At 38.7% G+C, this 23,930-nt stretch overlaps 1 protein-coding gene across 5 annotated transcripts in view; it reads left to right on the forward strand.

Moving 5' to 3' along the window:
- The window catches only part of RERE (arginine-glutamic acid dipeptide repeats), a 404,790-nt gene that overhangs the window by 289,226 nt on the left and 91,634 nt on the right, over positions 1-23,930 (forward strand). For all 5 annotated transcript variants that reach the window (XM_019639725.1, XM_019639722.1, XM_019639724.1 and 2 more), the window contains 2 exons: positions 5,787-5,911; positions 6,978-7,077. In XM_019639725.1, coding sequence (XP_019495270.1) covers positions 5,787-5,911; positions 6,978-7,077 — 225 coding nt within the window. The remainder of the gene's footprint in view (positions 1-5,786; positions 5,912-6,977; positions 7,078-23,930) is intronic.

Consider the following 23,930-nt stretch of genomic DNA (forward strand, 5'->3'; position numbering starts at 1 on the left):
CAGTGTCACTGGCCCTCATATGTGGGATCCGAACCGGGGCCCTCTGGCGTCCCAAGCCAGTTCTTAACCATCGCGCCACTCAGCCGGCCCTCTTCTATTTTTTTTTAATTTTTTTTTATTATAGCTCAAATTGGAATCTAAGTCATCTATTGCAAATGGTTGATGTCTCACAAATCTCTTTTAATTAATGTTTCTCATACTTTTCCCCGCCCTCTCAATGTATGGATTGAAGAAGCTGAGTATTTTGTCCTATAGGGTGTCATACATCTGGATTTGGCTGATTGCATCTTTATGTGCCAGTAAACGTGTTCCTTTATGGTTGGCATATCTTGAAAATTAGTAGTTAAGTCTAGTGGTTTAATCACATTCTAGTTTGGTACCCTCCCCTGGTAGGAACAGTTCAGGATGGTGCTACTCATGTATGTCTTGCAAGAGTCACACATGTCGCTCTTTGAATGATGATTCACAGCCTTTGCTTGTTACTTAGACCCACTGTTGAATTAGGGATCTCAAAATGGTGATATTCTAATCTTATAATTCCTTCATTTATTAGCTGAATAAGTGATGCTTCCTCTTATCGACTATTTGATTCCCTGTATCACATAGGAAAGGCAAGATGAATGCTTGATTCTTTCCCTCTATTTACCAGTTTTCAGAATATTGAGTTGGTTTCCCAGCATCTTCAGTGGTCACCAGTAGATTTAAAATTATTTATTAGCTGCTAACCAATTGCAGTTATTCTTATTGAAGGTTAAATTATTCATTTGGGGGCTAATGTCTTGCCTTGTACATTCTCTACCCTAGATCTGGAATTAAACTTTTCTCATAGGAGCCCTCATTGTTTCAGTGGGAAGTGGCATTTTTTTCACTGGCTGCTAGGGTTTTCATTATGACTGGGTTGGTTACTGTTTCCAGGCCTTTTCAGGGAACAGATTTGGAAATGCAATTTTTTTCCATTTTCTTCTTTTTAAAAAATAAAATGTATGGTGGGCTTCTTTGTGATACTTCTAATTCAGAATTCTTACATACACCTCATGTTAATCCTGTTTTTGTTTCTTCTATAGCTGTATCTTTTTCTCATGTCTCAAATCCCATTTTTAAATGGCAACTTAAGTATTCATTTGCTTTAATCCCATAATACATATGTAAACAGCTCAGAATAATAGTACTCACGCTGGTAACAATAATATGGTTATTGAAAACAGCTTACTGTTAAATTTTTTTTTGGCCTTAGAATGTATCTCATTAGGGCTGTATAGGCAAGTTAATATATTTTAAAGTTACTTGAAATAGTTCCTAGAGAGGAACCAACTTAATGCATAGTTAGGTGCATTTGTTTCATTTTACTTTAGAGTTTTTAAAGGATTGTTGTTCTTTAAACGTAATTTTGTTTTTATAATTATGTAAAATATTTACATGGCTCCAAAGTATGTAACGCAGTATATTCAGAAGTCTGCCGTCTGTCCCTGGCGCCTCCCTAGGTCCCCTCCCTCCCTGATGTATAATCACTTTTGTTTTTAAGGTCGTGATCTATCCTTAATTTATATTTATCTTATTCATAATTTCTTATTCAAAAGAAATTTAACTCTTATTTATATTCCCCGCAACCCCTGTTCCTAGATAAATGGAAGCATAATACATATACACCTTTGACACCTTTCTTGGATCTTTTTTTTCTTTAAGATTTAATGGGGAATCGGGGAAGGGGAACAGACAAGTTGCTGTCCTTTTGTTCTTCAGTCTAGTTGTGGAGGACGTTGCTTCACTGGCCCAAGTTGGCACCATCATTGCGCTCTTCCCGGGTGAGGCAGATCAGTCGCCAGCTTCTGGACGGCCGCTCACTGCGGCTGCTGGCCGCTCACGCTGGCTGCTGGCTACACACGGTAGCCCATGGCAACCTACTGCAGCAGGGGCTGTAGCCTACGCCATCGCCGGCGACTCACGGCAGCCCAGCTCCAGGTCGAGCTGTTGTTCACCATCTTAGCTGTAGAGGGCGCAGCGTCACTGGCCCTCATGTGGGATCTGAACCGGGGCCCTGCTGCTCAGAGCTGGCGTCCCAAGCCAACTCCTAACCAATGTGCCACTCGGCCAGCCCCTTTCTTGGATCTTTTAACACTATATTTCTGGTGTTCCCTCCAGAACAGTACATGGAATCCCTCTTTCTTTCCTTCTGCCACTTCATGGAGCCCCACCGAGTGGGTGTAAGAGCTTATTCTTCCAGTCCCTAGTGATGGGTGTTTGGGTCGCTTCCAGTAATTTGCTGTTACAGGTAATGCTAAAAATATAGCCCGTGCATATAAATTTTTATATTTTTGCCAGTGTATCTTTGGGATACATCCCTAGATGGGGGATGGCTGGCTTAGAGGGCAAGAGCACATGTAATTCTGAGAATATGACAAAACTCCCTCCATAGAGATTATACCATTTTGCATTCATATTAGCAACACAGCCTTGCATGTTGCCACAGCCTTGTATGTTGTCACACTTTGAGATTTATGACAACCAGATAAATAGGAAATGGTACCTCGGTGTCATTAATTTATATTTCTCTTCTCAGCAAGGTAGACCATCTTTTCCTGTGATTAAGAGCCATATGCATTTCCTTTTCTGTAAACTGTCTAATTATATTTCTAGCTCATTTTTCTCTAGGGTGTTGGTCTTCCCCCACAACAGTAGTGCCTTTTAATTATCTTAACAAATAACCAAGAGAGAGCTGCTACACCAGGTCTGTACCTGGTACTGGGGAAGCAGAACTTGGTACAGATGTTAAAGATCTTTTGATACAAATATCTATTGTGTTTTAATTTTATTCCAATACATTCACAATATGTTAAGCAGAACTAGTTGTGGCAGCCAATTAAATATTATAAACCTCAATACTAAATTAAAGAAGAGCATCCCTGTTTGGAGAAAGCGCTCCATACACATTTAGAGATATCAGAGATAGCCTGTGACTGGCGCAGGGGTTGCAGACTAGTGGCCCGAGAGTCACGGAGCCTACCGATGATGTGTTTTGGCACACCATTATCTTAAAAACTTGAACAACCAACATTTAAAACCATGTGCTTTCACATAGTCACCAAGAAATTTGGACTTCGGAGGATGCAGAAATACTGGTTCTCATTCCTGCATGACAGCATTTCTGGGATGCACCCTAGTTCCCTTCACTCCTTAGTACCTAGTACCTGCTCACCCATTGCGGGACCCCCTGCCACTTGTGGCTTGGAGCATTTGGAACATGGCTAGTCCAAACTGGGAAGTGGTGTTGCATTTAATGTGGATGCTGGAGTATTTAAAATGAAATATGTGGCTCTCATTTCATTTCTGTTGGACATGCCACCTTACCTTCTGCCTGCTTAATTCATTTACTTTTTTTTTTTTTTAAGATTTTTATTGGGGAGTTGGGGCATGGGAACAGCGCTGGTGAATTGGGGAAAGGGGAACAGACAAGTTGATGTTCTTTTGTTCTTCAGTCTAGTTGTGGAGGACGTTGCTTCACTGGCCCAAGTTGGCACCATCGTTGTGCTCTTCCCGAGTGAGGCAGATCAGTCGCCAGCCTCTGGACAGCCACTCACGGCGGCTGCTGGCCACTCACTCTGGCTGCTGGCTACACACGGTAGCCCATGGCAACCTACTGCAGCAGGGGCTGTAGCCTACGCCATCGCCGGTGACTCACGGCAGCCCAGCTCCAGGTCGAGCTGTTGTTCAGCATCTTAGCTGTAGAGGGCAGTGTCACTGTCCCTCATATGTGGGATCCAAACTGGGCCTTCTGGCGTCCCAAGCCAGTTCTTAACCAACGCGCCACTCGACTGGCCCTCAAGGAGTTACATTTTAACCGAGGAATTGTACTTGCCTGGAACATCTCGCTTAGATCTCCCTTGCTGCTCCCTCTTGCCACTGCATTTTCCCGCCTATTTTTTTCTTCCTCTCTATGTTGTTTCCAGTGTCTTGAGATCTTTGTACAAAGTTTTACTTTATAGATTTTCTCCCTCCCATAACAGGAAAAGTAGTTCTTAAGTAAAAGATGCTTAAATTCTTAGAAAGGAACAGATCTACTATGCTTGGATTTTTGTATACTTTCATTTAAAATCAGATTTTTATTTTATATCAAATTTTAAATACATTCTGTATGGTTTAATCTTCAAAAAGAAATGCCTTGGAGCACCAACTGTAACAGGACTTTTTTATGAATTGGCAACATTTACCTTCTTAAAATTTTAAACTTTTTTATTAGATAAAATATTAACATATGCAAAAGTAGGGAAAGAGTATAATAAACCCCTGTATTCCTTATTACTCAGCTTTCACACATATTAATTTATGGTAAAACGGATTTAATTTATTCTTTCTCACACCTCTTCCACTGTTATTTTGAAATGAATCACAAATATATCATTTTACTTGTAAATATCCCCCAAATAAGAGCTCTTTCAGAAAGCACAATCACAATATATCAGACCTAATTCAAATTAGTAATTTCTTAATAGGCAACTGTTTAAATTTCCCCCTCACTTTCTTTTTTTTTTTTTTTTTTTTAAAGATTTTTTATTGGGGAATTGGGGGGATGGGAACAGCGCTGGGGAATTGGGGGAAGGGGAACAGACAAGTTGCTGTCATTTTGTTCTTCAGTCTAGANTAGCCCATGGCAACCCACCTGCCGTCGCTGGCGACTCACGGCAGCCCAGCTCCAGGTTGAGCTGTTGTTCAGCATCTTAGCTATAGAGGGCAGTGTCACTGGCCCTCATATGTGGGATCCGAACTGGGGCCCTCTGGCGTCCCAAGCCAGTTCTTAACCATGGCGCCACTTGGCTGGCCCTCATTTACATTTTTTGCTTGGGTTCTGTGGACACTGCAGCTTTGAAACTGCAGCTCTTAGTTTAAAATATTAGACTAACGTGTCCATGTTCATCTTTTATGAAAATCAGAACATGTGTGTCTTACAGAATGCAGGCTGTTCATAGGTCTCTGGTGGCTCTGTGCTACCTGCTTCCTCTTCCTCTGCCCCAGCAGAGTGAGGGTGGCAAAGTGCTCGAGATATTGAATTTTGGTTGTGAAGCACTGATGTTTAAATATTTAAATTTTTATTATTGTACTTACGTATACTGAATTGAACTGTTCACACCTTACGTATACTGGTGAGTCTGCTGTGACTGTTTATATCAAGACGCAGACATTTCTGTCACCTCAGAAAGTTCCTTCCGTCCCTTCACAAGCAGTCCTCTCCCCCTGAAGCCACCAGTCATCCAATTTCTATCACCATCATTTAGTTCAACTCTGTTTCTAATGGTAACTCCAATTCTATGTATTTTTTTGATGTTTACCATGACTTACATTGTTATTGACTCTCTTAAGAGGAAGGAACGTTAATTTAATAGGATAGTTCATTTAATTTTTTAGCAAATACCCTTAGGTGAGATTTCATTATTTGTAGATGTCTCTTTGAAAACCTGTTATATTTGAAATATGTGTGTGTTTTTCTCTTCTTTATCAAGGTGCTACTATCTCCTGAGACATTTTTTTATTTCTTTTATTCACACGTGTCCATTTCTGTTTCACTCTGGGTCTTGCTGGCCCTGGTTTAACTTTGACACTGTTTGCTGCTCTTTAGTAGAGATTAAGCATTCCATTGTGAAATCCTCTGTGGTCAGATGATCCTGAAATGTGCTGCAGGCCAGCCTCAGTGACTCATGGTTTTCTTGTAATTTCCGTGCTGCCTGTTCCCAGGGCCCGCCTGAGGCAGCTCTTCAAACGGCCATGATTGTGACTTCTTCATCCCTGTTTTTCAGGCCAAACTTCCCGATTTGCAACCATTCCCTTCTCCAGACGGTGACACTGTGACCCAACATGAGGAACTGGTCTGGATGCCTGGAGTTAATGATTGTGACCTCCTTATGTACTTGAGGGCAGCAAGGTAATTCACCCCATCCTGCTTTCTGAATTAGGCCATCTAAATTCATTAGGAGGCAAGAAATTTTCTTGGTTCCCCTGAAATTTTATTCATATACGGGCGTTCTCTGACTTTAAGTTTGGTTGTACCCTCAATAATCAGATCTGTGACCCTTCTTACCAGAGAAAAGAGTTTTAACATGGTAGAGTCACCTTTTCCTTCTCGAGGTTTGTCCCACATCAGATTTTACAGCTCTCCAGAAGGAAAACATCTCAGCCATACGGCAGTTATCAACACTTCTCAGTACAGTTGAGGAAGTGGGTCATTCAGCCTGTCTTAAAATCCCATCGCAGATTTCTCTACTTCATCGGTGCCAGGCCTAAACGTGACATTTTTGTGGCTCACCTACATGAGAACTTGCTAACCTGCAAATGCCTGAACTACAAAACAGAAGTTTAAATCTGTCCCTAACACTCGTAGTGCAGGCAGGGGGCCTTCCTTTGTCTGGAGTGATTTCTGGAACCCACGGCAGCATCAACGATGTGCAAACCAAAAACTGAAACAGGCCTCTGACTGTCTTTCGCTCTGGCTGTTCTGCGGTCAGTGGTGCCGAGCGCGCAGACGTGCAGCAGAGATGAAAATGTTTGGGTGGCGTCAGTAACTACTAATACTAACACTTCTTTTTAGCCCTTTTGTACCTTAATCCTCCTAAAGGTAGTTGATGTATAGCATGAAAGGAATTAAGTCTCAGAGGATTACATTTTATTTCCTGGAGACTTTTTGTTGAAAAGATTGTAATGTAGCCAATTGTTGTGGGGAAATAGCTTTAAATTATTCATGCCCTCAAAACTAAAATCTGAATATGGATAAAGAATAGGAAGAAATAACACAAATGGACTTGAGTAAACGAGTGAGTGAAGGGTGATCTGTACAGAACTTCAAATTTTTTTCTTTTTAAAATGAGCAGAAGGAGGACCGAGGACTTTGGCTTATTATTCATGTAGTAGTGGACTTTGGACTGGGCTGAAAATGTTCTCTGAAAATTGAGGGTGAAAATTTCTGTACTGATGTTTTTTTCCTGTCCTCCAAGGAGCATGGCGGCATTTGCAGGCATGTGTGACGGAGGCTCCACAGAGGATGGCTGTGTTGCGGCGTCTCGGGATGACACGACGCTCAACGCTCTCAATACAGTGAGTCCCTCGAAGTCGCCCTGGGTGGGAAGAACTTTCTTTGGCCCTGTGCTGACTGTAGGGAATATCTGAGGAGCATGGAACATGGAGGGGCCTGGGATCTCAGGAGTGAGTGCTGTGGTGTGGTGCTGGGATTGGAAGACGAGCTGGGTGCTTGGCCATAGGCTCCATGACCTCGGGCCAGTGAGGCAGCACCTCCAGGTTCATTTCCCAGTCTGCGTCTGTGCTCCATGATTGTGGTGAGCCTCAACTGAGAGACTAAGGCTAGGGGTGGATCTTTACTGAGATCCCACAAAGAGGAATACTGTGCAAAGGTGATTCACTTAACCAGCGCAACGACCCTCTACACTGGTTCCATTATCACCTTTGTAGACATGAGGAAATAGTTTAGCACGATTAAGTCATGATCCAAGGCCATACACTTAAGATTTGAATCCACAGGCCGTGCTGCTTTATGGCCAGCGGTGCTGCCCCTTGTCTGAGACTTTGAAAACACAGCTCATGGAGGGACTAGACAAGAAGCTAGACTTCTTCCAACAAATTTGTTTCTTATAGATTTGACTTTGTAACCATGTGAATATTTCATATTTCATATGATTATAAAACAAAATTAAGTTTTAAAAATAGCAGTCCCTAAAAAAATCTAAAGTAAAAGGTAACAAGTGAACCTAAAGGCTCTGAGTTAGTTGCATGACATCCCACCATGATTCCTCATCTGCTTCAGTCTCATAACACACATAGCAGCTCAGAATAACAAAGCTCACACCCTCCAAACAGTGCGATTACTGAGACCCGCTTCCTTTTGTGGACACTCCTTTTTGACTTCCAAATATATCGTATGGTGCTGTTTAGGAAGTTTAATGTACTTTCAAGTTTCTTGACATAATTCTTCTCTATGTGGCTACTAATGTGAAATCATCAAATCTGAAGAAGTAGAAATGCATTTTATGGATCTTTGATATATTAATAAAGAGTCTAGGTGGTTATGTGTATATTTACATAGGATATTGAGCATGAGGCTGAGCAACTCTTCTGATAATTAACTAAATGTTAATTTAAGCACCCTTTTTGTGTTTCTTTTTCTTGAGAGGTCACTATAGTTGGAAAGGCCTTTCGAGATCATCTGTTCCAACCTCTAAATAGATAATAATCCAAGGCTCAGAACGGCCAGATGACTTTTTGAGTCCCAATCCAAAATGTTCATAAGGGAGGGTAGAAAATAACTCAGATTCCCAATTTAGGGATCTTTCTGCTCTACAGCTTGCTTTCCAGGAAGCATGTAGATATCTGAATATATGCTGTATGATATGGTTGATTTTTATTCCTGGTCTCACTGTGTTTCTTGGGAATTACATAAGATTACAACAGTTTCTTGTATGTTGGAGGTTGAATGACCTTGCTGGGGATGTGATGTTCTAAATAACTGAATGATTCTTTACATTCTCATATATATTTATGTACTTTCTCACCTATTTGATACTTAAGGGTTTTGTTTTTATAAGGACTTGTTATTCTGAACATGTAATGATACAGCCAGAGGGGCCTTCAAGATTATTTTACAAATGGGGAAACCGAGTCTCAGAGATTGGCGGCGGGGCAGCAGTAGCTATGGTGGATGCAGGTGTGGGTGTCTGTATTTAAAATGCCCTTACTAAGTCTATGTGTTTTCAAAGTAACTCTTGGATAGGAGCTTGTTATCTGTTGATTTTTGTATAAAAGCTTTATAAAAAAAGTCTCCTTTCATGATTGTGCTGATCAGTTGAATTCGGAATACTGAAGATGTTTCTATAGCTGATTAGATGTCTGTTTTGGGCACTTCCCTGAATTTATCTGATTTCTTCCCTTTCTATTCCAAACCCTCTGAGGATGCCGTAGAACATACTTCTCTACAGAAATAATTTGGGCTATTTTTGCCGCAGGTCCTTTGTAGCTAGTTCCTTCTGAAGTTTTCCTAAGCATTGCCAGAGGGTTTGGGTTTTATGAGTTCTTATTTCTGTGAAGCTGCCCGCCCGTCATTTGAAATTCTTCTTGTCCATGCAAGCCCAGGATGGCCCAGGTGTCGAGTTATGCAATACAAGTGCATGCAGCCACCAGAGGACTGGGTCGTGGGCTCGGTTTGTGACGAATGGAAAAGTTTAGTGGCTGCCTCAATGTTTGTACTTCATTGTTGTGCTGGCTCTCGGGGAGTTTTAGTTGTAGGCACTTTCTCTAATGAAAAGTGGAGTGGATGGAAACCTCTTGTGAGAAGTTAATGTTTACTTTGACCTCTTTGGAGTAACAAGTTTTGAACTATGTTAAGTTATAAATTAAAAAGATAAGTACATTGTCATGTAAAAAGTATTTATTGTTTTCTTAGAATATAGCAGAGTCAAAACAAGGTTAGGCATTTATCAATTTAGAATAAGCCTGTGTATTTCATATTTCCCAGTACAATGTAGAAATTTAAAATATATGAAATCTGCAGTATAGCCACATTAGTGTGTGTTTAACATCCAGCAGGACTATTTAAATATAAGTACATTTAAATAAATACAGTAGTTTAATTTTTTAAACTGTTATCACTAAATAGAACATTTTTGAACTGTTAGTTCTTTATGAATTACTTATTTTGACTCAGTTTTTTCTTATTCACAAATGAGATTTTTTAGTGTGTAATTTTTAAAACAACTTATTGGGGTATACTTTACATATAATAAACTGCTCTGATTTAAAATATACCATTTGATGGGCTTTTTCGTATGTATACATACCAATGAAGCGGTTACAGTGATCAAGACACAAAACATTTCCAACACCCCGAAAAGGTGCCTTGTGCCCTTTTATAAGCCTTTGCTCTTCTAGTATCAGATAACCACTGGTTCTCTTATTTGAGATTAGTTTGCATTTTGTAAAACATTGTATGAGTGAAATAATATTGTATGTAATCTTTTAGTTCTGGCTTCTTTCAGCCGAATAATTTTGAGATCATTCATGTTGTTGCAGCATCAGTAGTTCATTTTTATATTTGCTGAGTGCTGTGCCACTGTATTTTATCCCTTCACATTTGGGCTGTTCCCAAGCTTTGGGCCATTAGGAATGAAGGTGTTATGAACATTGTTAAATGAGTCTTTATGTAGTTTTCTATTTTCATTCCTCTTGAGTAAATACGTAGGAGTGAACTGGCGGGATTGTACGTGTGCAGGTAGCTTCTTAAGGGATGTCAAAGAGCTTTCTGAAGTGGCTGTACCCTCTTCCATTCCTACCAGGAGGTGTTAGGATTTCAGCCCTTCACCATCCTCAACTTGATGTTGTCACTTTTTTAATTTTAGCTATTCTGATGGGTGTGTAGTGATATCTCATTGAGGCTTTTCATTTGCCTTTCCTGACTGACTGATGCTGAGCGTCTTTTCATGTCTTTTTGCCCATTTGTATATCTTTTGTGAAGTATCTTTGTCCAATCAGATCTTTTGCTTGATTTTTAACATTGAGTTGTCTTTTGTATGATTTAGTTGTAAGAGTTCTTGCTACATTGATAACAAGTCCCTTGATGTATATGTATTGTGAAGATTTTCTCCCATCCGACGATTTTTTTTAATGGTGTCTTTCAAAGAGCAAAATATTTAATTTTGCTAATAAAGTCCAATATATCATTTTCCTTTATGAAAGTATCTTTGATCACCTCATGATTGCAAAGATTATATCTGTGCTTTCTTCTTGAAGTTTTAGTTCTTATATTTGTAAGACTTTCATTTCGAATTAATTTTGTATGTGATGTGAGGTAGGGGTGAAAGTTCATCCTTTTCCACACAGATGCCGGTTGTTGGAGCATCATTTGTTGAAAACAGACCTTGCTCATTGAACTGCCTTGATACCTTTACTGAACGTCAGTTGCTTGTTTGTGTGATCCTTCTCTGGATTCTGTTTTCTTTCTCTGATCTAATGCCTGTCTTGTTTTATCAGTACCTCAGTGTTTTGAATACTGTAGCTTTATAGGAATTCAGATAGTGTAAGTCCTATTTTTGTGCATGATTTTTAAGATTGCTTTGGCTATTTCAGATCATTTGTGTTTCCATTTAAATTTTAGAATCAGTTTGCCAGTTTCTATTTTTAAAAAGGCTTGGTGGAATTTTGAGTGGGGTTGCATTGAATCTGTGGCTCAGTCTAGGAAGAATTGACATTCTAACAATATTGAATCTTTCAGTTCATAATCATGATATATCTCTCCATTTTTTAAAAGGGTTTCTTTTTTGTGTGTGAGATTCTGTAGTTTTCAGGTCTTACACATATTTGAAGATGCTACTGTTAATGGAATGCATTTTTCAAATTTCCATTTCTAAGTGTTCATTGATAGAAATAGAAATACAATCAGTTTTTATGTGTTGGCCTTGTAGTCTTAGGTCCTGCTAAATTCTAGTAGCTTTCTAGTTGGTTCCTTCGGATTTTCTGTGTATATAATAAGCATGTCGTCTGCAAATAAAGACCTTTTTACCTCTTCCTTTCTGATTTGTGCATTTTCTTCCTTTTTTGTGCTTGATCACACTCACTTGGACCTGCAGCATGATACTGAATAGATATGATGAGAGTGGACGCCTTTGCCTCCTTTCTCATCTTAGGGAGAGAACGTTGTCATTCACTATCAGGTACAATGGACGGTTTTTTCTTTTCTTCCTTTTGTTCTTTGACAATGTTTCCTTTTATAGTTACGTTTGTTGAGGTTTTTTTTTGTTTTGTTTTTAATCATGAATGGGCATTGAATTTTGTCAGATGCTATTTTTTTCTTGTTATACTTTATTTTGTTAATATGATGAATTACATTGATTCATTCCAAATGTTAAACCAACTATGCATTCCTAGGATAAATCTTGCTTGGTCGTGTACTATTGGATTCAATTTGCTAATGTTTTGTTAAAAACTTACATCTGTGTGTTCATGAGGGATATTGAACCATAGAATTCTTTCTTCGTGATATCTTTGGTTTTGATATCAGAGTAATAACTAACTTCAAAAAATTAGTTGGGAAATATTCCATCTACTCCCTTTTCTGAAAGAGTTTGTAAAGGATTGCTATTTTTCTTTGTGAAATGTTTGATAGAATTCACAGTGAAGCCATCTGGGACTAAATATTGTTTTTAATGGAATGTTTAAAATTATAAATAAACATAGGCCTATTCAGATTTTATATTTCTTCATATATCAGTTTGGTAATCTGTTGATCTATGTCTTTTAAATGTTTTGTCCATTTCATGTAGGTTTTCAAATTTATTGGTAAAAATTTCAAATTAATTTCTATATTATCTTTTTAATGTATATAGGATCTGTAATTTTGACCTTTTTTCCATTCCTAATATTGTTAATTTATTTCCTCTATCAGTCTAAATTGAGGTTTATCAACATTATTGGTCATTTCAGATAGCTAGCATTTGGTTTAGTTGATTTTCTCTTCTATTCCATTGATTTCCAGTCTTTTTTTTTCTCTCTATTTATTTTGGGTTAATTTAATCTTTTTTTCCTCCTAGCTTCCTAAAGTGGAATCTTAGATAACTGATTTCATCACAAATTTTGATTTGTTCTTCTTTCATTATCATTCTTCTCAAAGTATTAAAAAAATATTTTTGTGTGTTTGATTTCTTCTTTTACCACATGGATTGTTTAGAATTAAATTGCTTAATTACCAGAGACTTGAGATACCCCCCACCATGTTATTGATTTCTAATTAGTTCTTTTGTGGTCAGAGAGTACCCAGTAAGATTTCAATCTTTTGAAATCTGTTGACACTTGTTTCTTGGCTCACATGCGATTTATCTTGGTGAATGTTCCATGTGCACTTGTAATGAATTTGTATTCTGTAGTTATTAGGTATACTATTCCATAATTGTCCGTTTCTTTAAAATGGTACATATTATTATTCAGGTCTTCTATGTCCTGCTAATTCTTTTATCTAGTTGTATCATCAGTTACTGAGAGTGATGCGTTAAAGTCTTCAACTGTGATTGTGGACTTGAATATTTCTCCTTTCTGGTTCTGTTAGTTTTGGCTTCATATGTTTGAATGTTGTATCATTAGGGAAATGAATGCCTTTCTCCATGTATTGATCCTTTTATCTTTTGGGTGACTCTCTTTTATGTCCAGTAATTCTCTCTATCTTGAACTCAGTTTTGTCTGATATTAATACAACTCCTCTAGCTTTTTTATGCTTATTGTCTGAGTGGTATAGCTTCTTTTAGCTTCTTACTCAGAAGCTTGCTTTTTCTTTTTATTTAAAGTACGCAAAAAGTGTACTTTATTTAAATACACTTTTAAATACACTTTAAAAGTGTATTTAAAGTACACTTCTTGTGTACTTTAGTTTTTAATTGTTCCTTTTTTTATCCAGTCTGGCAAGTTCTACCTTTAGTTTGGAATGTTTAGTCTATTTTCATTCAATGAAGATGATTCTCAGGTTATCTAAAACTTGAGCCACATGTATACATTCTTAATAGTAGAGTCCTCATTGGAGAACACAGAAGTAGTTAATACATAAATATCGTATTTTCTTGGGCCGGCTGAGTGGCTCAGTTGGTTAAGAGCTCTCTCAAGAGTTTGAGCTCTGAGCAACAGCGGTTCGAGTCCGGCCCGAGCTGAGCAGCCGCTGAGCTGCCAACAGGTGGCAGGATGGCTCAGCTACCAAAAAAATATATATATCTTATTTTCTTGGCCACGCGACTTATTACTTTTGGTCCAGTGGTGAACTTTCAGAATAGTTAGATATATAGTTGTTCTGTGTTTGGTCATTCATGTTAAAAAGTATTTTTTTTTTTTTAGCTGAGCCATCCTGCCACCTGTTGGCAGCTCAGCTCGGGCCGTGAATCAAACCGGGGACCCTGTTGCTCAGAGCTCAAACTTTTGAGTGAGCTCTTAACCAACTGAGCCACTCGGCCGACCCTAAAATGTATTTCTTATCTTTTTACTTCTTAACATAAAAGCCAGTTTTATACTGATGCAGAGGAAGAAGATGTAGTAAATGTGTTGGCCTCTCTTACTGAAAGAGGAGGATATTCGTCTTTTTTATTTTTTTTTGCTGAGCCATCCTGCCAGCTGCAGCTCAGCTTGGGCCGAGAATCGAACCGCTGTTGCTCAGAGCTCACACACTCTTGAGAAGAGGAGGATATTCTTAGTAATAATGGGCGTACTCCTTAACACGGGTCAGCAAAGATATGTTTTACTGTATTTTACTATTTTAAACTGTGAACACCTATAAATGCAAAGTTGTTTTATTTATAATTTTATATTATGTTAAATAATATGCTAAAATATGACTGAGCAGTGGTGCTTCCTCTGGAAGATCTTAGAAATGTTTCTCTGTGTACTGCTCCAGGTACATGTGTCTTCATGTGCAGTTGTGTGAGGCTCCTCTGTGCACGTTTAGCTTACATACACTTTGTAACCATAATGCTGTATAATAACAGAGGGCCTATATCATTCTCATGGGATTAATGCAGCCATCTTTAGGTGCTAGTGTTAATTTGGCCTTTTACAAAATAGATCTTTATATTTATTCTTAGAAACTGCAGCAGAGCCCTGTGGTTTGAGGCTAAGGTTTTCTAGAAATACCATGCTGACTTATTTTTACTAAATTGATACTGGATTTTATTCTTTGCGCTCAGATATCTTTCCCATTTCCTAGTACAATTCAAATTACTTTGACTTTTCTTTCTCAGAAACTTATTTGCATTTTTATATTTATTTCTCTCACTACCATGGAACAGATATATGCTCACTTATATATAAGTAAAATTTATAATCATGCAGCAAAGATTTCACCTCTGCCTGGACAGTTTTATTCCCTGAAATATGGATTGCTGTTAGACGTTTGGATTAAGCTTTTTACATATTCAAGAGAGTATATGTTTGGTTGCTTATTTATTTATGCATATCCACAACTCCTTCAACAAAGGATTCAACGCTTCCAATAGCTTACTAGTTAGTTTTTTATCTCTGATCTATAAATATCACTATTTGTTAACCATTGAATATTAGTCATCTTTGTTTTCTGAGCCATAGCTCGATGCCTGGTGTTTGGTAGAGAGGCACTAAATAATTGTTGAATGATTGAATGAATGAATAAATCAAGTTCAAGTCCAAAGCACATTTGATCACCCAGAACTTCGCTGTGTGAAGTTGCCGTAGCACAACATGCACAGAGTCCTCCTCTAAGGGCCATTTTCCATCTTTCTCTCCTTTATTCTAAAAAATTGTGTCTTTAGAATTTCTGTTGGAGATTTTCTGTTTGTTCACTATATTTTCTGTTTGTTCACTATAAAAAAAAGGACTTCACTGAAGCATCTGGCCCTGGATTTGCTTTTCAGTGCTTAAAACCTAATGAATGTCACGTATGTCCCAGCTCCCGTACACGCACGGCATTGCCAGGAGGCCCTGTTATTACAGGGTGCCTAAAGCTTGTGGTCAGGAGTCTTCTGACCTTCGCTCCACACCACACCCTTTACTTACATTCTTTCAGATTAGGCCATTCAGGTTAGGCAGGATTAGATGGCTGTAGGATGGCGGGTTTTTTCTGTCAGGGCTTTGATTTGTTATTGAAAATCAGAGTAATAGGAAAAGGCAATATGCTATATGATTTCTTTTTATGGAAATCCAGTCAATTTCAGAATAGTACCTTATATTTATAAATCAACCTCGACAAACAGCTTGTTTTATTTATGTTATAACAAGATATTGGAGTCTACTGCATGTTATGTGTTAATTATAGGATAAATGACGATGCGGCAAGAGACCGTGTAGTTGAGGTTTCCTGATGTAGTCAAGACCTTTTCAACTGACTGTCAGCATTATAAGATATAAATTTGAGTTTGTATTTATTGTATTTTGACTATTCAGAAACATTTTGAACTTTTGATTTGAAAACTGTTTGTCGAAATTTACCAGCGTGGCTCCCTTGGGGCTGAGAACTTCCTAAATTCACTTTTGTTCAAAAGGTTCCAGGCAACCACACTTGTAACACAAAATCCATGGTTTATTCTTTTTGTCTCATTTGAGTGAAGATGACTTTAAACTCAATGCTTTAATGTTTCGTTCCTTTTTAGATACTCTGTTGAACTTTATGTCCCACTCTGTTCTTTGCCCTAAACATGAGTTTCCCGGGGGCAGATGGGGAGATAAAGTGCCGCTGGTATGAACTGCCTCTGGTAATGGCTTCACTTTTGTGCTTTTCACAGAAATGCCTTTGCTCCAAGCTCTTACTTGCGCTCCGAAGTGCCTGCCCACAGCTGTGGCCCCCACCTGGCTTTTCCATGGGCACCTCTCTCAAGTTCCCTTAGCCATTTAGTTTTCTCTTTTTTATATAATAGCTTTAATGATATGTAATTCACATACTGTATATTTCACCCCTTTAAAGTGTACAATTTAATGAATTTCAGTATATTAACACATTTGTGCAACCATCACTGCAATCAATTTTACAACATTTTCATCACCCCCCCCCAAAAAAATCTGTACTTATTAGTTACCCCCTGTTTCCCCCTCCCCCACCCTTAGGTAACTACTATTTCATCTCTATGAATTTGCCTATTCTGAGCATTTCATATAAAAGGAATTATACAGTATGTGGATTTTTGTGACTGGCTTCTTTAACTGAGGGTAACGTTTTCAAGTTTCATCCATGGTGTAGTAGTGGCCATTTTTATATGTAACCATTTTATTTCTCCCCTGGTGAACTTTGTATGTTTTAAAATATAATACCTACAGTAAAGTAACATTTCCCAGATCTGATCAGCATAAAGGTGGCAAGGAGTTATCCTCAGTTTCCCGAAAAGCTTCGTCTTTTTACTGTAGTCTAAACTTTTATTAATATGTGCATATCACATTCTTTATTCTTGTATTTGGTCTTGTTTTGTTTCATTTTTCTTTTTATATTTGCCTTTGCTAAGCCATTCCTCAGCTTTTTGACTGAATTTTGAACTAGGCACAGGACCTTAAGTTTATCACTGTTATTTTCATTTTATTAGGTGTCAACTATTGGTCAGCTGCCTGATGTCATTAACAACATTAATAATAATAAAATTAAAATGTACTTGTTGATCTAATGCTTATATGTTAGGCAAAGCTATGTGCTTTTTATGAATGAATTCATATAATTCTCATAACAGTTTTATGAGGTAAGTAAGGTTATCACCTATAGATTAATAAACATGCCCTGTCATATATATACATAATAATTTAAACTTGAGGATAGGATAGTCCTGTAGTTACTACGCTCCTTGGTATCTTCTTTCTTGAAGATTGGGGTGTTTTTGGCTATTTCCAGTCTGTAGGCCATTGTTTTGTTTTCCATATTTGTTGGCATTCTTGTTAGGATTTTGACAGATCCTTTCAGTATCCCATCTACCGCTCATGATTTATTTGTTCCCAGTACTTTCAGGGCAGCTTTCCCTTGACTTTATAGAATTGCAGGTTCTTCCTCATAGGAATTGTCTTCAAAGGTATCTGTCACTCTTTTGTCTCTTCTGTACAGATTTTCAGTCTATTGTTTCCACCTTCTGTTTATTTTCTGGTGAGACTACATGCTTTTTTGTTTGTCATTCAGCTTTTCTAGTATAGCTTGAATCTCCTTTTTATTTCTTGAATCTTCTGGTAGAGATCTCTTGCTGTTCCCTTTTTTGTTCTCTTCCATGTGCTTACATAGATTCTTGTCATAGTTCTCTTTATCTCTGTGTGATAAGTCATTGCAAAACTGCATTTGAGAATCCAGCCCTGCTTTTGTCACCTTTAACCTTAGCCTCTTGCCTGTCTATAAGAACTTTTGGTGTTTCTTCTGTCCTCCATCTTGGCATTTCTTTCCTTTTTACTCTCATTGAGTATAGGCAAGGTTAATCACATTAAACTGATAGTTGATTTTCAGCACCTGCTTTGTGAAGTCAACTTGATTTTTCAAACAGTAAATGTCAGCCCAGTCGGTGTTCATTGGCACTTTGTGTGTTTTTAGAATAGAATTTATTTTGTTATTTTATGTGTGTGTTGCCCTCTTCCCTGAGCTGCTGGTTCTCTCCCCCTGCCTGCCCGCCCTTATCNCCCCCTCCACCCCCCACCCCCACCCGCACAGTGCGTGCTGTGTCATTGCAGCTGGAGAAGAGCCTGAGCCGGTCATTGCCACCAGAGTGTGGATCCTAAGCTGCTCCGGCCTGAGGCTCAGACTTCTTCCTAGAACACAGGTTTACGTTAGAGTCCTTGCCCTGCTGCTGGCTTAGGGATGTGGCCTTGAGCAAGATACTGAACTTTTCCGTTGGTTTCCTGGTTTTTAGTACTCTTGCTGCAAAAGGGTGGGGCACGGAATGACTAAATCACAAGCCCAATACAGTTCCTAGCACATCTGATGCTCAACAAACTTCCCTCGCCTCTCCTTTCTCCTTCATCACTCCGGGGGCTGGCATTGTTCCCGAACACTAGTTGTTCAGAGTGTTGGTTCAGCAACGATGTATTTCCTTCTGAAAATGAACTGGACCTTTCCCTCAGCCCTTACTCTCACCAGTCTAATTCCATGTCTCTGCCATTATCTCCAAAATGTGCTCCCATAAGAATATTTAGACAACTTGAGCCTCTCTAGGGCTTAAATAGCGTTATTTGGGGTGACAGTGGCCAAACAAAAATAAACATTATACTTAGTTTTCATTCTGGTTTTTTTAATGTATATATGTCTCATATTGTGAGCTTGGTATTAGATCATTGGTGATGGGGATATGAATTTAAAAATATTGACATCGGTGAATCATGCATTATGAGAAAAAGATTTTAAAGTTTTGTCTCAGACACATTTCGGCAAGATCATTCTCAATTTATGTTAATAGTTGAAATAATTAAAACTATATGTTTATTACAAATAAACAGCGTATTTTGCAGAACGAAAGACCTTGAAATCTAATGCTGTTGTTAATGGACTGCAATTATTAATATTTCGTGTGAATGCGGTCTAACTCAGATGGGCTCTTTCTACAGTTATAATAATGGCTATAATTGTAAAAGGATGCTTTGGTGTAGTAGGAACTGCCAGATGCAATGCCATTTGATCTAAAAAGGTCACAGTAAAAGAGACATTTAAATTAAGTTATAAATTACAATTGAAGAACAATATTTTGATGTGTGAGACCAGAGGTGTCAGAGCCGGGCGAGGTAATTCATGGGTTCATTATAGAACAGAGGTGCCTGACAGCTGAGCCATGCCAAAAGGAAAATTTATTTGCAACATCACACAGACAGAAAATGGCAGCTAAGATGAGAAGGCAGAGTAGAAACTCCAAATCTTGTGGTAATATGCAGTTTATGCTAATAAGACTGCCCGAGATCCAGAGATGTTTAATGATTGCTGTAATATAATGAGGTGTTCGGACATGTGCACATTTTCAATCTTACTTAAATTAAGACCTCGTCCTTGCTCTGTAAAATAACACACTTTACTACCAGGCATTAAGGTTGGTTCTCTCACCTCTCCAATATACAGATTTGCTGAAATTTCAGAATTGTTTAGGCAGGAGAGTTAAAGCTTGAAACAAGATTTTCATCAGGGTAGCTTCGAGGAAGGATATAATTTAATGTTTATAGCAATCCATGAGAAGTTCAATCATGAGTTAATTAAACTGCAGGCAGTCATTAAGTATTATTTATTCTTTCGAGAAGCTTGCCAGTAAAGCACTTATATATATTAAATTATAGAAAGTAATAAGCAGGGATGATTTGTCAGGCAGAATGAGAGTAGCAGATTTAACTTGGGCAATTATGCAGAAATGTGTTTTCTTCTTGCGGCGTGATCCTTTCTTCCTGCTAATCAGAGAGAGGCCAGAGGCTGTAACAAGATGGCTGAGGGTGTGTAGTGACTAGCACTGTTGGATGTGTTGAACCTCTGGCCATTTGAATAGTCTTCGGTAAGAGCCCTGTACCTAACGTATTACTCCCCATGGCGGTACCACTGTCCAGTTTATAGCCCTGTGACATTTCAGAGTGTCTTGTCACATTCCATCTCATTTAATGCTTTCCATCGTCCTTTGATACAGCTGAGGGATGGTGGTGTTGAGCCCATTGGACAGATGAGAACCTCAGCTCAGCTGCTTTGTGACAAAGCTGCTACCAAGAATCTGTCTTCTGCCTCAGATCCTTGCTGTGTCCACTAGGCTGCAGAAAGCACTGATTATGGCACAGTTTATGTAGAAGTGGCTGCTGAGCCCCTGAAGTCACTGAGAGCCTTTTATGCAACTGGCTAAATGGGCCTAGTTACTGACGGCTGTGTCTTTGGCTCTGTGTGATTCAGTGTAGCGGTTGCATTTGTTACCATGGAACCAAACCAGGAGTTTGTTACTCACCTACCAAGTCCGCTCTGCTAGTTCACTCATGGCCTCTTTGTGGGCACCTGGCACCATACCTGGCAGAAGGAGGTGCTCAGTTACTCTTTGTTGAATGAATGGAAGGCAGAGAGAATGTGGTGTGAGCAGCCTGCCTCTGAGGCCATGATGTCCCACTGGGTCTCCTGGGCACCAGAAGGTGTGGCAGAGCAGGCTGGGTACCTCCTGGGGAAGAATTCCTGGTAGCTCCTTCCAAGGAGCAAATCAAGGCGAAGGAAAAAACACAACCTGAGGATTCTGTGGAGCAAGCTCAGGGGACCAGCTGACGAACTGCTGGAAAACAGCCCACAGGGACAGTTTCACGACAGAGAGACTTGAAAGGCTGGCAGTGGACTGGTGAAGAATCTCCATTTTGTATCAGATCCCCCAGATCTTGACCTGTGCTTTAGGAGAAGATAGATTTTACCTGTGCAGCCTTCAGTTCAGTCACATGGAAGCAGCAGGTTTACAAACCTGTGCTTCCCTAGCTGCTGGATGAAACGCCGCGTGCACCCCTGGGATGACGAAGTTGCAAACAGTGGTCTCTGCTGAATGACCTCCTGCTCCAGTGGTTGGCAGGGTGGTGGGGATGGTGGAAGAGCTAAGTGCCTCTCCCGCCAGCAGCTTGCAAAGATTGGAAGCTGCCTGTGTAAAGATGCTGCGTCTCGGTCCCTGCTTTTTGGAATGATCTTTTCCCAGTGGCTCCAATGGTACAAATCTCTAGAGGCTACTTTAAAACTTCATTTAATCCCAGACTTTACCAGGCTGGCTTGGCTGCGAAATGGACAGACAGGTATGCGTGTCTTGCTTTAATTGCTTTTCCAAGACTGCAAAGAGTAGCTGTAAGGCATTTAATGGTTCTCCGCTCTACCCCATCTTCATTGCAATCTCTTTGAACAGTTTTGTCTAGGAAGATGGTAGAAAATCTTGTCCATGTTAAAGGACATTTAACCTTAGCAACGTTGAGAAGCCTGAACTGAATTTCCTGACTACATAGATGTACCTGTGTGGTCACGATCAGTTATTTAACGTTTGAAACCCACGTAATGTTTTTCACAAGATGAAATTATTCTAATTCTTCAGAGATAAATGCTATATTAGAGAGAAATGTTTTTAATGACAATTTTTAGAGATTTAAGACAGCCAGTATTTTGGTAAACTAACCAACTCTAATTGACATGAGGAATACAGTACAAATATCCAATTTAACTCTTCCTTAGACATTATTGGGGCCCCAGTCTGAAGGAAGAAAATCTATATAATCATCTCAAAAACAAACCCCTTTCAGGAAGGGCTTACTTGCACGTGATATATCATCAGAGAAGGCAGAACCTTGGATGTGACCTGTGGCTAGGTGTGTCATACCAGACCAGTGCTGTAAACTGATTCTTACAGGTTCCACCGTCCTCCGTCGTACATCTCTCATGTCCATTACCTGTTATTGACAGCTGTAGCTATCCCTCGCACCTAGAAAGGTATCTGGCACAGGTTAGCACTCAATAAATATTTTCGGACAGAATGAAGGATATCCTGAGCTCCAATAATTTCTCCAAAGTGCTCAAAAGGTAATCTTCATTCTTGTGAAGCTGTGTGGGCCATAACACTTTCAGTATAAGTAAATCTTTAATAAAATATAATTGAAATATTTCTTTAAAGATGTATTTTTTTAATACATCTTTATTAATACAAGCTTCCTGGAGAGTGGAAGGTGATGAATTAGAAAGGTTCCTTTGGTTCCCCAGGAAGAGGGCGTGCCAGCAGCCCTTGACCCACCTTTTGTACTAGTCTGTATGAATGATTGATGACAGCACAGTAACATCCTAACTTTGTGTGTTCAATAAATCTTGCATTACTGTTGGTAAATAACCCCACATCTTTTGCCTTTCAAATGTGTCTTTGTGTTGGGGTGGGAGAAGTAGACATTCGAAATATTTATTGAGTTTATATTATGGAAAGATCAGGAATAGGAATATTTTAATGGGTCAGGTAGTGGGTCAGATGAAAAGGGGGAGTTACCCTTTATTTAGAAACAGTTGGGGAAGGAAGCTCAGGTTACCCCATAAATTGCATGAGCTTCATCATGGGAAAGTGTGATCTGACATCAACTTCTGTAAAGGAAGCGTGAGTGCTGGGGTTTGTTTCGGGGAAAATGCCTTTGTTTATTAAGCGCTTCACTAGACATTTAGCTGAGGGGCATCATGCAAGCTGTACTCCAGCCTCTCTAATAAACCAACAACCACAACAGCAAGTTCATCAGGTTACTCAGAACATTTCTTCCAGCTATCATTTCAAGCTCGCCTTGGTTCACCACAAGGCAGGAATGTCATAGGGATGAATAAATGATGTGATTTAACTTCAATCACTCATTCATATTTTGAATGGGCTTCATGTTTTTATGAGCAATTTCCTATCAGCCACATAAGATTTAAATGTTTTTTGTGTACTGAACCAGAGTTTTAATCAAATTTCATAAATTATTAACGTAGGTAATTATGTGAAACATAAGTGGTTTTGTTGATAGTTTAACAGTTTATTTCTATGCCTGGAAAGGCTACCCTCTAAATCTAGAAAATTGATGAAAATTGAGTAGAGGCTGCTTTCTTTGTTTTTTTCTCTTTCGTTTTAAAAATAAATAGCTGACACATTTAGCATGCTAATGTGCCAGGTACAGTTCTAAGCAAATTACATATATTTTCGAATGTTATCCTCACAATAGCCCTAAGAACTAGATGTTGTTATTATACTCATTTTTATTTTTCTGTGTCTTTTCTCACCATTTAAAAAAATTTATTTTTTTCAATTACAGTTGGCATTCAATGTTATTTTCAGTCTTGACTTGGCTTCTTCCTTATATCCTTAGTTATAGGACTTCTGTTCAGCCAGATCTCATATGGTTCTCCAGGTTGACCGACAATTTAGTTGTAATTCTGATGTGGTCATGGGAGGAGGCAAGCACAGCATTTACCTACTCTGCCATCTTCACCAGAAAACCATTATATTCATTTTTAAGGATGACAAAATTGAGGCCCAAAGAGAATAAGTAACTTGCCAAGATCACCACCTAGTAAGCACTAGAACTAGAATTTGAATCCATAGACTGGCTCCAAGGCCCATTGTTTTGCATCTCTCCTTGTTATTACCCCATATACTATAATTACCTCTGGTAAAATGTTGTAAGTTTGCCATGAGCATTTTATTAAGAATTTATAATTTAATCAACTTGAATTAATTTCAGATTATCATTAAAATGTGTGCTTTTTACAAAATTAAATAGGTATGAAATTTTTTTTTATTCAGTTCCAATCCATGTTGTTAAGCTCTCATTATAGGTCCTCATTATATTATAGAATTTGGAAAATATCTTCCTGTTCCAGATATTAGGCAAAGTATGAAAATCTAACTTTATTTTTGTCTTTTTATACCTTTTTTTTTTTTTAATTGTGGAATTGGGGGAGGAGGGTTAACAGCATTGGGGACTCGGGGAATGGGGAACAGATAAATTACTGTCCTTTT

Source organism: Hipposideros armiger, unplaced genomic scaffold, assembly GCF_001890085.2.
Source record: "Hipposideros armiger isolate ML-2016 unplaced genomic scaffold, ASM189008v1 scaffold_46, whole genome shotgun sequence".
NCBI lineage: Eukaryota > Metazoa > Chordata > Mammalia > Chiroptera > Hipposideridae > Hipposideros > Hipposideros armiger.